The sequence below is a fragment of the Monodon monoceros genome, unplaced genomic scaffold, assembly GCF_005190385.1.
Source record: "Monodon monoceros isolate NGI ecotype Baffin Bay Population unplaced genomic scaffold, NGI_Narwhal_1 Super_Scaffold_13, whole genome shotgun sequence".
NCBI lineage: Eukaryota > Metazoa > Chordata > Mammalia > Artiodactyla > Monodontidae > Monodon > Monodon monoceros.
In genome coordinates, this window is record NW_021703769.1 from 45,925,478 (window position 1) to 45,939,284 (window position 13,807).

Consider the following 13,807-nt stretch of genomic DNA (forward strand, 5'->3'; position numbering starts at 1 on the left):
CGAAGAGCCAGTGGGTCCAGGGCTGTGCGGAGGGACAGCCCATCTCAGCAACCGAGGGCTACCCTGGCAACCCTGAGTGCTACCCTGGCAACCATTTTTACAATGAACTTCCAAGGAGTCAGTATTAAATGTCCAAGGGGCAGTTGTCTTCATCCTTATGGGTAACTGCATGCCTAAATTGTGGAATAATTAATAATAACTAACAATATTATTTATCTAATATTATAATAATGAATGATACTATTATTCCATAATAACTATGAAATAGCCATAGTAAAGAGTAACAATGTCTATAAAGAAGAGAGAAAGAAGTATAAGGTAACTATATCATCCACTTGGACCATCTAATGAATAAACGAAACAATTTAAGTTCTGCAGAAGAAAAAAAAAAAAAAAGACAACACCAAGTTATATAGTTCTAGCCACTTCCACACATTTTCCTCAAGGGCATTTGACTCAGGAGAGAAGCAGATTTGCCCTCAGTGGGTTCAGGCAGCCTCTCACCTCTTGTCTGATGGATTCTTTCACAGGACATGGCCCAGAAATACAAGTTAACTACTTCACCTGTTATTCAACTGAAAAAAAAAAAAAAAAAAAAGATTTTTCCCAGGACTGCAGGAAAAACTGGCTACATTGGACCTAACAGTAGGTAGTATTGGGTCCAACAAATTCCTCAGGAATTTTCAAAGGCAATTTGGACTCTATTCCATTTTCTCCTTTTGCTGGGACTTTAAAATCTAACTACTAGGTGAGATTCAGCCCCACTGCACTTCCTGAGCATAAGGTGGTGATTACGGACGATCCAATATTTAGGCTGATGTAGGCGGTGCCTTGGGAGAAGGGGGGTTTGGGTCCACCCTGCCCACCAGGATGAAATGAATATCTCAGCGTAAGACAGAATCCAGGAACCAAAGAGGAGTCAGGAGCCTGGTCCACGGGAGGCTTGAGGGGCCCCTCTTGTGCCTCCAGTGGTGGATTTTACACAGGTTTGATTCAAATCAAGTAAACGGGCTGCGAACTAAGATGGCTGCGTCCGCAAAGCTTAACTCTTAGGACTGAGAATCGAGACCATCTGTGTCAACACAACTTAAGTATTTCTTCCAGGAAGTTATTGTAAACCAATAAGTAACTCTGCTGTTCGCGGCAGGAAATTCCTACGAAACAATCTGTCCTGGCACGGTTTGCTCACCTGGGAAAACAATCTGCTAATCAATGGTTTACTCGCCAAGATCCCCCGTAAGGCCCTCGTCCTGCTGTATCCACCCATCCTGAACTATGTTACGTCACACACTTTGCTGAAACCCAGTCGATTCTCCGCCTTGAGAAGCACAGCTTAAAGGGTTGGGCCTGGACCTCTAAACCCTATAAAGATGCCTCCTGACCTTAGACACCAATAGGCCCGTGCCCTGGCGACGCCCTCCTTGACAACAGCTGCTTGAATGAACTTGGCTTTGCTTTACCAACAGCCTCTTCTGATGGGTTTTTTTGAGCCCACAACTGACAGAATAAATCAGGTTTGGCCTCTTGGAAACAGGAAGCATATAAATGCTATGACTAGCCTATGACAGATTTCAAATGCACATTTCACCTCCACTTCCTTCCTCTTTTACATGAGTCTGTATTTTCCAAATTTTCCACAATGAGTTTGCATTATTTTGAGGGTGAGTGAGGGGATGCAAAGCAAACACCATAAGAAGAAAATCAATTCCCAAGTGTACGTTAGAAACGATTGTCAGGTCTTAATTTAACACACACACACACACACACACACACACACACACACACACAGAGTATATAAAATACCCATTGAGCAGCTCATCTCATTAAGCTAGCAAGGTCTCCCATTGACATCAAAAGGCATGGAGAAAAGTGGTCCAGTTTTAATCAGGCTGCCTTGGTTCTCTCAGGCCTCTGGGGTGTTGATAAAATACACCAGCAAAAACATTCAGTCAGTTTAGGGTAAGGCCCAGGGATCTGTGTGTAGTTCTCTTTTTTTAATGAGCACTTAAGTGATTCACAGAATCAAGCCAAGTGTAAAAGCACAGGAGCCTACAACCGACTCAGTAGAATGCCAAGTCCAGCTTCCATCAAAAACTGTCCAGATGAAAAAGGACCAGGTTGGCGGTTGACAAAGAAAGGATGCCTCAACTGTCTCACTCAGGTGGCATCTCCCCACGCCTGGGTCCTGGGCCTGTCTGGAAGCACACTGACTCACAAAAGCCCCGACCTCCTGTAAAATCTGGGAATAGCTCACAGCTGGGCTCAGGCAGGGTCTCCCCCCCCCCCAACACCCCAGCCAGAGCTGGCTCAGAGAGCAGGCTTCCCCCACCGTTGTCTGCAGCCCTGCAGCTCTCCGTGCAGCCAGCACAGGGAGTGAGATGCCCGTTAGCAGCCCCAGTCAAGGCCTCCTTTTACCTTAAAGAAACTTCCTCGCTTCTCCGGACCGCGGGCGCCCATGGTCCAAGCTGACATTTCCCGCGGCGAGGCTCTACTGCACGCCTGGGACTCCTGAAGGTAGAGACATTTGTAATGGTTAGTCCAGCCTGTAGGAAATTCCTTTCTAAGCCACAGAACATTCACAACAACAGTCCTGCCAAGATCTTTTTCCATCAACAACAGAGTGCCATTTTATCTCCCACCAAAGCCCTTCCATCTCCTTTCAGGCTGATTTCCTGCTACAGACAGCACAGCTCCTAGACTCAGCCCCACCTCGCTGCCCGCTGCCCCCCCTCCCCCCACCCGCTCCTCCAGCTGACGCCGAAGCCCCCTGGGACTGCGGAAAGCATAATGATTGCTCTGTGTGTTTGCTTGACCTCACGCTCGGGTCCTAAAGGGACTGGGTTAGACGCCACTGTGATCTGCTCCAAAGCTCACGGACTTAATGCGGTTGATCACACGAGGCCAGAGGGAGAGTGAGGGCCCGCGTGTCCCAGGAAATCCTGCAGGAATGGGATGAGGTCATTATGAGCTGGGCTGGCCCTCTCCCTCCGGCAAGGTCAACACAAGGGCACTGGGAATAAATCCCTCTATTTTCTCCAAAGAAATCAAAGACTGGGATGAAATCCTGTGCCCCTGTTTTCAGAGATCAGTTTGTGTAAGAAACAGCTCCAGGATAACCGGGGAAGAGGGGAGTGGACTTTGGAACGCGGAGAGGAATTTAAGGGCATGATATGATTCTGAATCACAACTGTGGCTATTTGAGCTTGGAATTTCCCTCACTGGAGCATCAAAACCCAATAATCTTCCCTCCTGGTTGCAACGCCTTCCATGTCCACTTGTAAATAAAACACACACCCCCACACAGCTGGCCCCGCCCCGGCCAGCATGCATGGAGAGGATACCTGGGGGAGCATCCCCAAACCATCTCCTGGACCAGCAGCAATTATGAAACCATCTCCTGCTCACATAACTTGCACAAGATGTGGCTGGTCCTAACCACAACCAGCCTGGTGGAAGGACAATAAAGGAAACATTAAATGAAAACATGTCTGGGGATCTTAAAAGGGGTTCAGCTGCAGGGGCAGAGCGGGAAGGCACCAAAGCCACAGTAGCCACTGCCAGTTTGCTGAGGCTCTTTCATTATTAGCTGGGGAACAGAGAGGCAGCTGCACTCAAGGGCATTTCAACAAGTGGAAAAGCATAATGACTTTGCAGAGAACTGCATACGTTAGGAAGCAAGGATCTTTGGAGACAGGCACATTTCTGCCCCAAGATCGGCCCCTCCCTTCACATCCGCGGTGGGCTGTGATGACCCGTGAAATTCCATCTCGGAAAATGAGAACGCAGCGCACACCCACCCCTCCTCTGGGGCCGTCACCTATGTTAGTCGTTTCTCCGTGGTTCGGTCCCCTTAAAGGTTCAGAGGTATCTTCCCTGTGATTCTTCTCACTTGGAATCCCATTGGGATGAAGGTCAACCTTCCAAAAGCCTCCTGAGATGACTGGTGAGCTTTCTATTGCGATTCTGCTGACTCTGAGATTCACATTCTTGGGTTCAGCCGCTGAATGCAGCCCCAGCTCCAAGCCCTTTGAAGTTCATCATTTATCAGCGAAGTCCACGGATTGGAGTGACTCCAGAAGGAAAATAGGGTGCTGTCTTCAGAACAAGAAGCAGAACCACAACCACACTGTAACCTTGGGGAACAAATGATTAACTGTTTCAACCCAGAAGCACACAAAGAAAAAAGTACACTTCTTGAAACCAAGCCTAATGCCTGTAATTCTTTTTCTTCCAGACGCTTTCTCTGCAAGGAATCTGGCATGGCATAGCAGTGAAGGAACAGCTTGGGGAGTGCCAAGCCGTTCATTCCTCATCCAGACCTAAGTCCCTTTGTCTTGTTCAGAAATTTTCCGAGTACAAACCCTTTCTGATGATCCAGGACAGGGAGGGAATTTTGCCCATAACAATGGAGCAGTCTGGATTCCGCACGTTTACTATGTTAATTAGCTGCCTGAAAACTGCACACGAACACTTCCACCTCAAGTGGTCCTCAAGGAAACACCCAGTTTGGATTCTGTGCGAGACCGGCAGATCCATCACATTTCTTCCAGAGGATGCAGGTTGTATCCCCGCTTCTTCAGAAGGCTGCTCCAGGATAGAGATGAGAGCAGGTGACAAAGACAGGCGGCCAGGGGCCCCGGCAGGCCCTTCCCACAGAATGAAATCCAAGTGGACAGAACATCACACATTGTTCTAATTCTTAAAAATAAAGTTCTTAAGGGCCCCAAAGAAGTTTGGGTTTCAGGTCTTTCCTGTCGTAGCAATAGTCCTTCCCAAAGCATAGCCTCTGACACCCCAACTCAACTCAGACAGACATTTAATACAATTTATAAGGAGACATTCTTTCCACTTGTGGTTCCTACCCTTCCCCCCAAAGGGTTAGGTTACACCGGTAGTTTCATCCGAAAACCACCCCCAGTAACAGACTGGACCAAGAAACAGAAAAGGTACCGTAGTTGGAGAGGCTGTAAAATTCCTCCAGACTTATACAGTGGAAGCTTGCTTCTTGCTTGGTTTCCCTGAACGGCGGAGCGGATTCTCGAAAAAGGAGCCTAGCACATCCAGTGGATCTTTCCAGATGCTAGCTGAAAGCTAGCAAAAAAAAAAAAAAAGGAGAGAGAGAGAAAAAAAAAGCCCTAATGGGACTAAAGGACACTGCAAGCACTTTGGAGCTGCCAAGCCTTTTCAATAACAGCACTGAAGGAATGTAAACGAAGCTGGTCGCTGTGGTCCGGCTAAAAGACAAAGGCAGGAAGTGAATATTCCTGACTCTCCCCCAACACCAGGCTCCGTCACTTTGGAGGGAGGCTCGCAGTGGCTTCCATGTGGCCCCAAGAGCGAGTGCTGAGGTGAAGTCTGTCCTGAGATTTCAGCACCCAGGACTCACTGAGTCGTCCGGCTGGGCGCCAGGCTGCATGGACTGCCGCTAAGCAGGATGGCTCCCGGCCGGCTTTCCAGCCCATTCCGCTGGGAGCGCTGGGGCACCGCCACCTGGCCCTGGGCTGTGGGCTGGCCGACGGGGCTGGGACACCCAGAGCCTGGTTTTCAGTTCACTGAGCCACGGAGCTAAGTCGCTGGCAAAATTCCAGCTGTTGCTCGAAATTCCAGCTTGCCAAATCTGGGCAAGATAGGTTTACATCTGAGATGGACCTCGTCCTCCCCCTGTCCACCCGGATTTACTTAGTCAGCCCATACCCTTCCCATTCCATTCGCCTCAGGTCACAAGTGCAAAGCCACAAAGCAGCAGCAGTAACACTGACACTGGCAACCACGACCCCCAAGTCTGATTTAAAAGAGACTCGTCTGGTTCAGGTCACGGGGGTTCTCATCACCTGCTGCTGTGAAAGTCGGCCACAGAAGCTTCCTAATCACTCCGTTCTCCCTTCTTCTTTCTAGCAGTTGAATAAAGCGAGGCAAAGCGGACTTCACTTCTTGGTAAACAAGAGCTCATAATCATTTTACAGCCAAACTGACTGAAGTAAAAGAAAGTGACTCAACCCTGGGGACCTGTCAGGTCGAGGCCAGTCCTGAGACAGGCAGGTCACCTTTTTGCCTGGTTCCTTGAGTGGCTCCGAGGACGGCAGGTCCTCCCTCTTTTGAATACTTTTGGTCTTTACTGAGAGGTAAAAGCCAGTGGGGCGGTTCTGTGTCTGGATCCAGGCAAGGTCTCTGAATATTTCCATAATTATCTTTGTATGATCACGGATTTTACAAGTGGAATAGAAAATCTCTATTCCAGCCTCTGCCTTGACAATTCAAGTTATGTAAATTTAAAATTTGTTCTTTGAGCATCTTGTATCACTGCCCAGCACCGATTATCTCTCAATCGTTAAACTTTTTTTTTGTTTTTTTTGTGGTACGTGGGCCTCTCACTGTTGTGGCCTCTCCCGTTGCAGAGCACAGGCTCTGGACGCGCAGGCTCCGGACGTGTAGGCTCAGCGGCCATGGCTCACGGGCCCAGCCGCTCTGCGGCATGTGGGATCTTCCCGGACCGGGGCACGAACCCGTGTCCCCTGCATCGGCAGGTGGACTCTCAGCCACTGCGCCACCAGGGAAGCCCTTGATAACTGCTTTTAAATAGAACTAGGAACAATGCTCTTTGTCTTGACCTTCACAAGAGTAAGCAAGGATAATAAAATAATTTTTCTTCTTTTTTTAGGAAGGTGCTCACAGGTGAGACTGTGCATTTCTGCCACTCACAGGATTGGCCTGTAACAAATTCCAGGGGAGGTCCATCCCTTTCGTCCTTGGAAAACAGATGTCTCACAGAGACGCTGCAGAAGCTCTGCCACTGCCCAGGAAGCCCAGGTGTGGATATCTCCACCAAAGGCAATGAACGTGCCCTGGACATAGGTGGGCAGCTCTGCTGTTGGAAGTTCCCCCTTCCCTCGGATGGGAAACTGCCTCTCTTACCTCCCACCCGATGCCCTCAGTTTACCCCTCCGGCCATCCAAGAGTTAGCCTCCCGCCTCCTTCTCCTTGCCCCTTGTCCCTGCAGGGCGACAGCTTCTCAGGCCTCAGGGCTGCTGCACTCTGCCCGCCTGGAACAGGGCTGAGAAGGGAGGGGGGTGACCCCCCACAAGGTCATTCTCAGAAGTATGTGGTTTTCTTTTTTTTGTTTGTTTGTTTGCGGTACGCGGGCCTCTCACTGTTGTGGCCTCTCCCGTTGCGGAGCACAGGCTCTGCAGCCTCCACGGCATGTGGGATCTTCCCAGACCAGGGCACGAACCCGTGTCCCCTGCATCAGCAGGCGGACTCTCAACCACTGCGCCACCAGGGAAGCCCAGAAGTATGTGTCTTTTAACCTCCTCACTTGAAAAGCGCCACGTGGTCAGTGGTCACACCCGGCACTCATGCGCAGAGACCACACGTACAATGAAGCCCCATAAGCCACGTTGGCCCTGAACCCGAAGGACACCACGGAGGGAAGCCACACCCTCCAGGGCTCCCCCAGATTTACTGTCAACACGCGAGCACCTGAGTTTAGAGCTTTGCTTCCCAAAGTTCTCTGGCCACGATGGTAAAAGGGTCTACATTGGTGGTTAATTTTAACTGGAGGTTATAACCTGGCGGCTCTTGGATGGAGTCTACACTGCAGATACAACAGACGAAGCAACACACTTTTTAACAATTTGAATGAACAGTCTCCAGAGACCCCGAGTCAAAAATTCATGTCCCAGTCGTTTATGAGAGGTGACTTCAGGACACGCTGGTCGGGCAGAGGGGATGTGACACAGGGGAGGAAGGGCAGCAGTACAAAGGGCATCACCAAGCAAGCAATCAGCGTGGGTGACTGGGTTGGGAACTCTGAGAGCCAGTGTAGACCATGGCTCAGGTGGTCCCACCTGAGGGGTATTTTTCTGACTCCCCCCAGGGGGTCTTGGGTCACCAGCACCTCCAACATATGCCTGGTGCCGGCAAAGTGGGCTCTTGGGGCGAAGAGAGCCCTTGGGCAAAGCTGGCAGTTGGAAATCAGGGCACCATGCGTGGAAATGCCAAACACCCAAGGGATACGGGAAGGTCTTGACAGTGTCTGCTGCACCCGGCGGCTCAAAAATATCAGGACATTTTGCCTAAAATGTGGGTGTCTAGCTTCTCTGTCACAGTGAGCTGTCATCCCAGAATGGCCATGGCTGGCTGGCTTGGAGGGTTCTCTCTGGCTGGGATGTGAGCTCCTCCAGTTCAACAGTGCCCACAGGTTTGCTCTCTGTACCCAGACACCCTGCCTGACCTACCACACCCCTCGTAAAGCACCTGCCACGCCCAGCTCCTGCCTGATGTGCAGAGGGCGGTGATTCTGCCCATTCGGTTCTCTCAGCTGACTGGATGACCTAGTGATGTCATATGACCCAGGCTAGTAATTCACTGGCTGTTCTCAGATGAGGGAGAACCTTCTGAGCTGAGAGTCACAGGGTACGTGCTTACCCATGAAACCTGGATTGTGAGCCACATGCCAGCTTAATTAAATGAGGAGCAGATACCCTGAGTGAGCAGATATGAGAAGCCTTTGGACCACGGGGGTGGGGGGGATGGGGGAGGGGAGAGTCTTGAATCTCAGCCTCAGGCTGATGGCTTTGTACTTCCCACCAGGCCTGGCAGTGCCAGGGTCCAGGGCATCTTGTATCCTGACAATAAGGGTCCCCTCTTCTTGAGCAGGTGGATAGATGTATATTCCCTTCCATCAGATATGCTTTGACCAGAAGAGCTTCAGAAAGATGGCCATGAGTTCTCCAAAGCAAGTAGAACCTCAAGCTGTTTATAATCATCTTATCAAATGTTTACTTCAAAGATCTCGGGGGGCCTCCTGCACTGTTGGTGGGAATGTAAATTGGTGCAGCCACTGTGGAGAACAGTATGGAAGCTCCTTAAAAAACTAAAAATACAGTTACCATACGATCCAGCAATCCCATGCCTGGGCACATATCCAGAAAAGATGAAAATTCCAATTCGAAAAGACACATGCACCCCTATGCTCATAAGCACTATTTACAATAGCCAAGACATGGAAGCAACCTAAACTTCCATTGACAGATGAATGCATAAAGACACACACACACACACACACACACACACACACACACACACAAATGGAATACTACTTGGCCATAAAAAAGAATGAAATGATGCCATTTGCAGCAACATGGATGGGCCTAGAGATTATCATACCAAGTGAAGTAAGCCAGATAAAGACAAGATATCATATGATATAACTTATATGTGGAATCTAAAATATGACGCAATGAACTTATTTACAAAACAAATAGACTCACAGACATAGAAAACAAACTTATGGTTACCAAAGGAGGGGGGGAGGGATAAATTAATCCACAAATTATCTGTGGATTAACAGATATACATTACTATATATAAAAGATAACCAACAAGGACCGGCTGTACAGCACAGACAACTATATTCAATATCTTGTAATAACCTAAAATGGAAAAGAATCTGAAGAAGAACATATACATGTATATGTATAACTGAATCACTTTGCTGTGCACCTAAAACTAACACAACATTGTAAATCAACTATGCTTCAATTAAAAAAGCAAAGATCTTGGAATAAAGCACACACTGATAAAGGAAAAGCTCCATTAAACCAGAACAGAACTTGCAGATGTCTCCACGGGTGGGGGTTTCCTAAGTGAGTATGAGAGAGGGAGGCCTTTGGACCATCCGAGGGAAGATGCTTCAGTTGTGGGGTGAGGAGGACGGGCAAAAGACACATTTCCCTGTCTTCTATCACGATCCCAAAGGTGTGTGTGGGCTCTGCTGCCTGGGTGGACCTCTTCTCTTTGAAAAAAATTAAGTTTCTGGGACTTCCCCGGCAGTTCAGTGGTTAGGACTCCGCGCTTCCACTGCAGGGGGCATGGGCTCCATCCCTGGTCAGGGAACTAAGATCCGGCAAGCTGCGCGGTGAGGTCAAAGAAAAAAAAAATTTAAGTTTCTGACTTAAAAGAAATGGAATTGAGTCGGCTTTTCTGATAAGAGCTGTGGACTGTTGTAAAGATGTTTTTACCTTATTTTAATCTGGTCTCTGTGTCTTCAAGGAAGTTTTAACTCAGTGGTTAATAAGCACAAATATTTTCATTGGAATTATACCAATATCGATCATTTTCATGGAGAAAATATTTTCTGGAGCAAACTCCATTAAGCCATCTTAATTCCTTAATCAGTTTCTTATACAGTGCAGACAACTGTTTAAAACTTTCTTCTGTCCTATTTTAATTTTGTACCTTCTTTTCTAACATAAGAAATTAAAGCTATTGAATATTAGCTTTTTTAAAAAAAATTATTTTATTTTATTTTTGGCTATGTTGGGTCTTCGTTGCTGCACGCGGGCTTTCTCTAGTTGCGGTGAGCGGGGGCTACTCTTCGTTGTGGTGCTCTAACTTCTCATTGCGGTGGCTTCTCTTGTTGGGAGCACGGGCTCTAGGTGCGCGGGCTTCAGTAGTTGTGGCTCATGGGCTCTAGAGCGCAGGCTCAGTAGTTCTGGCGTATGGGCTTAGTTGCTCCGTGGCATGCGGGATCTTCCCGGACCAGGGCTTGAACCCGTGTCCCCTGCATTGGCAGGCGGATTCTTAACCACTGCGCCTCCAGGGAAGCCCCTATAGTTTTAGCTTTAATGCATAGATCTATGATCCATCTCAAATTAAGTTTTGTGTATGGTGTAAAGCAGGGGTTTTTTTTTCTTTTTTTCTTTTTTAACCTGTGATTGCCTTTCTCTGTGGAAAGCAGGGGTTTTAAAGTCCTTATTTTTCCATATGGATACCCATTTAATTTTAAATTTATGGAAACTAGTTTTTAGGGAATTCTGTTCCTTGTAAACTTTATATCAGAGCTGTGATTGATCGAACAGAATTTTGTCTTCATGAAATGCTACTGATTAAAGTCCCTGCCCTGTAAGGTGGCTGCGGTTATTCTCATTATTTCTATGAAGTCGTCCCAATTTTCCTGTGTTAAATTTTGACTATATATCTTGCAAGATTATTTGATGCCTCCGTAAAATCTTAGTCAATAACAAACATGACTGTGCAGTTTTAGCTGTTGTCAGGTTTTCGTCTACCAGCATAAAATATTTCTCAGACCAAGTATTTTTCACTTTCAAAAACTACAAACAAATGTAACATCAGGTTTGGATCTATCACAGACTATGCTCAGTGCAGCTTTATCTGTTTCATTATGAATTGGCTACATTACTGGATATTTTGTATTTCTTAGAAAATCAGTGAGAAAAGTGAACGTGATTCTCCTCAGGGCCTCTGAGAGTACTCAAGCAACACCCCAGGGAAGGAAAGTGGGTCATTTGCAGAGACGTGGATGGACCTAGAGAGTGTCATACAGAGTGAAGTAAGTCTGAAACAGAAAGCAAATATATAATAATACATGTATGTGGAATCTGGAAAAATGGTATAGATGATCTTATTTGCAAAGCAGAAACAGAGACAGACTTAGAGAACAAATGTATGGATACCAAGGGGGGAAGGGGTGGGAGGGAGGAATTGGGGGACTTGGATTGACACATATACATTATTGATACTATGTATAAAATAGACAACTGATGGGCACATACTGTATGGCACAGGGAGCTCTACCTAATGCACTGTGGTGACCTAAATGTGAGGGAAGTCCAAAAGGGAGGGGATACCTGTATGTGTATGGCTGATGCATTTTGTTGTGTAGTGGAGGCTAACACAACGTTGTAAAGCAACCATACTCCAATAAAAATTAATATAAAAAAGGAATACCCCAGCAATGGGTTATTATAATTCCAAACTCCATACCATTTATTCTTTTAATATTTTTTGGTTTGTTTAGTAACAACCTATGTCATTAGCTGACAAAAGAGTAAAGAACATACACCAAGTCCAAACGGCTACAGAAAAATGTCCTCTTTAACAGAGCATAACTCATGTTCAGCGTTCTTACTGAAATGAAATAAAATGAAATAAAACAGTCCCAGGTTAAAATGTCATGACAACCGCCTCTATGAAGGAAAAAAAAAAAAACGACGTCATCACTATGTAATAAACTAGGGTGGAGAGTGCCTGGAATTTCATGGACTAATTTGCGTCTTTCTCCTTCATTTTGATCCTGCACATGCTGACATCTTTCCAAACTTTCCACTTCACCATTAGAATATTTATCTTCCCCTTTAATCAGTGATATGCTGGAAAATGTCCAACAACTGGCTTCCTGGGAAATAAAAGCTCCAAGTTTTATCATTTGCCTCCTTTGTCGGGTAAATACTCCCATCGGGGCCAATTTCAAGCTACCAATGTGACAGCAGCGGGCTTGTAGAATTCACGAAAATTTAACAATCAGCTCTAGTGAGCAGAGAGAACTGGCTTCAGCTCCCACTGCACCCACTTCACCCATTCTCCACCACAAGGTCTCTGAAGAGGTTGCTTTTATTTGATTCTTCATACACGGAAGTCATACAAGAGAGCAAAAGTAAGAAACGGGATCTCCAGACTGAAACCAGTGCTTTCTCCATGAAAACACATTATTTGTCCCTAGTAAGACATGAAATATTTCTGGCCATCACCTTCACCACGTTAAATGGTACCATCAGGAACACTGAAGGAAGCTATACGCTCAGTCTGTTCTTTTAGATTTAGGAGGTGCCATGTTTTAAAGGTTGAAGAAGAGAAGAGCTTCGTTTAGCCCACAGACACCGGGGATTCACATGCCTTATTCGGAGTAGTCTCTCCAGTACCGTACACAGTGCCTGGCACGTATGTGCTCAATAAGTGTTGGAAAAGTAAGTGATGAGATTTTACACACATGTCATTGAGGCTGAAAGGGAGGGTTTTAAAGGAATGGTTTCATCCAAGCAGAAGACGATAGGAAGAACACAGCTTCAGGAACGACAAGGCAAGCTCAAATGCCAGGAACGTGCATTCCATGCTGTCGACCCACACAACATGCTGGAAGAAACGTTCTTTATACCACCTTGAAACATAAGAACATTGGCTTATGGAGCCCATGTGTTCTCCCTGCGACTGGATTTCTCCTGTGGAGTCTGTGATCTGGAAGCCTCTCCTCTCTCTATAACATACAGACCCACTGTTCTCTCGGCCACTCATGTTCCTCAGCTCTTTCATTTCTGCACCAACAGCATCCTCAAGAGGTCTCCAGGTGTGCGTCCGAGCTAGCACAGCTTCGCTTGAGACCACAAAACAAAAGAAATCCACAGAAAAGATGCCAGACTCCCAATGAAACATAACTAACCGAGCAAGTGGGCTTCTCCGTGTGTTTGTGCACGCACTTGCATCATGTGTTACGGGGATTAGACCCTTAAAATTCCCATCCTTCCTCTTAAGAAGTGGGATGGAGAACAGCTGAGCCTCCTCTGGAGATACCCTCCTTCTAAGCCCACAGATTCCACGTGGGATGCTAAGCAGAAGCGCACCGTCCAACGCCAAAGTAACGAAATACCACGATACCTTCTGTACAGAGTAAGTGCCCCATCAACATGTATTAATACTATCTCACAGCCAGAATCCGTGTTATCAAGGGAGGTGCATATAGGTATAAACAGTTGCTCTCCAAAATAATTTATTACTTTATGTGTCTGCAAAAGAGTCATGGAAACCCACAGAGGTCAGTGAGGTTCTCAGCGATGTCTGCTGCCATCACCAAAAAGGTGGGTTTTGTCTGAAATTGTGCCTCCGAAGTTCGGGCGTGTTTAAAAAGTCTGTCTCTCAGCTGACCAAGGGCACTTGCAGCTTTTGCTGGGAGAGACAAGCACAGACGACTGGGGCATTTCACAAATCCAGTTTCATGTTACTCGGTTTGGCACAA

General features: G+C 46.9%; 1 protein-coding gene across 2 annotated transcripts in view; it reads right to left on the reverse strand.

Annotated features, from left to right (window-relative positions):
* RIN2 (Ras and Rab interactor 2) overlaps positions 1 to 13,807 on the reverse strand; it is a 221,964-nt gene that overhangs the window by 95,896 nt on the left and 112,261 nt on the right. Inside the window, exons 1-2 of one of the 2 annotated variants that reach the window (XM_029219462.1) lie at positions 4,951 to 5,787; positions 2,416 to 2,508 (exon numbers count right to left, since the gene is read on the reverse strand). In XM_029219462.1, the coding sequence (XP_029075295.1) occupies positions 2,416 to 2,472 (57 nt within the window). In that variant the 5' untranslated portion in view covers positions 2,473 to 2,508; positions 4,951 to 5,787. Of the gene's footprint in view, positions 1 to 2,415; positions 2,509 to 4,950; positions 5,788 to 13,807 lie in introns of those variants that run through there. The other variant, XM_029219461.1, reaches the window with a different exon arrangement.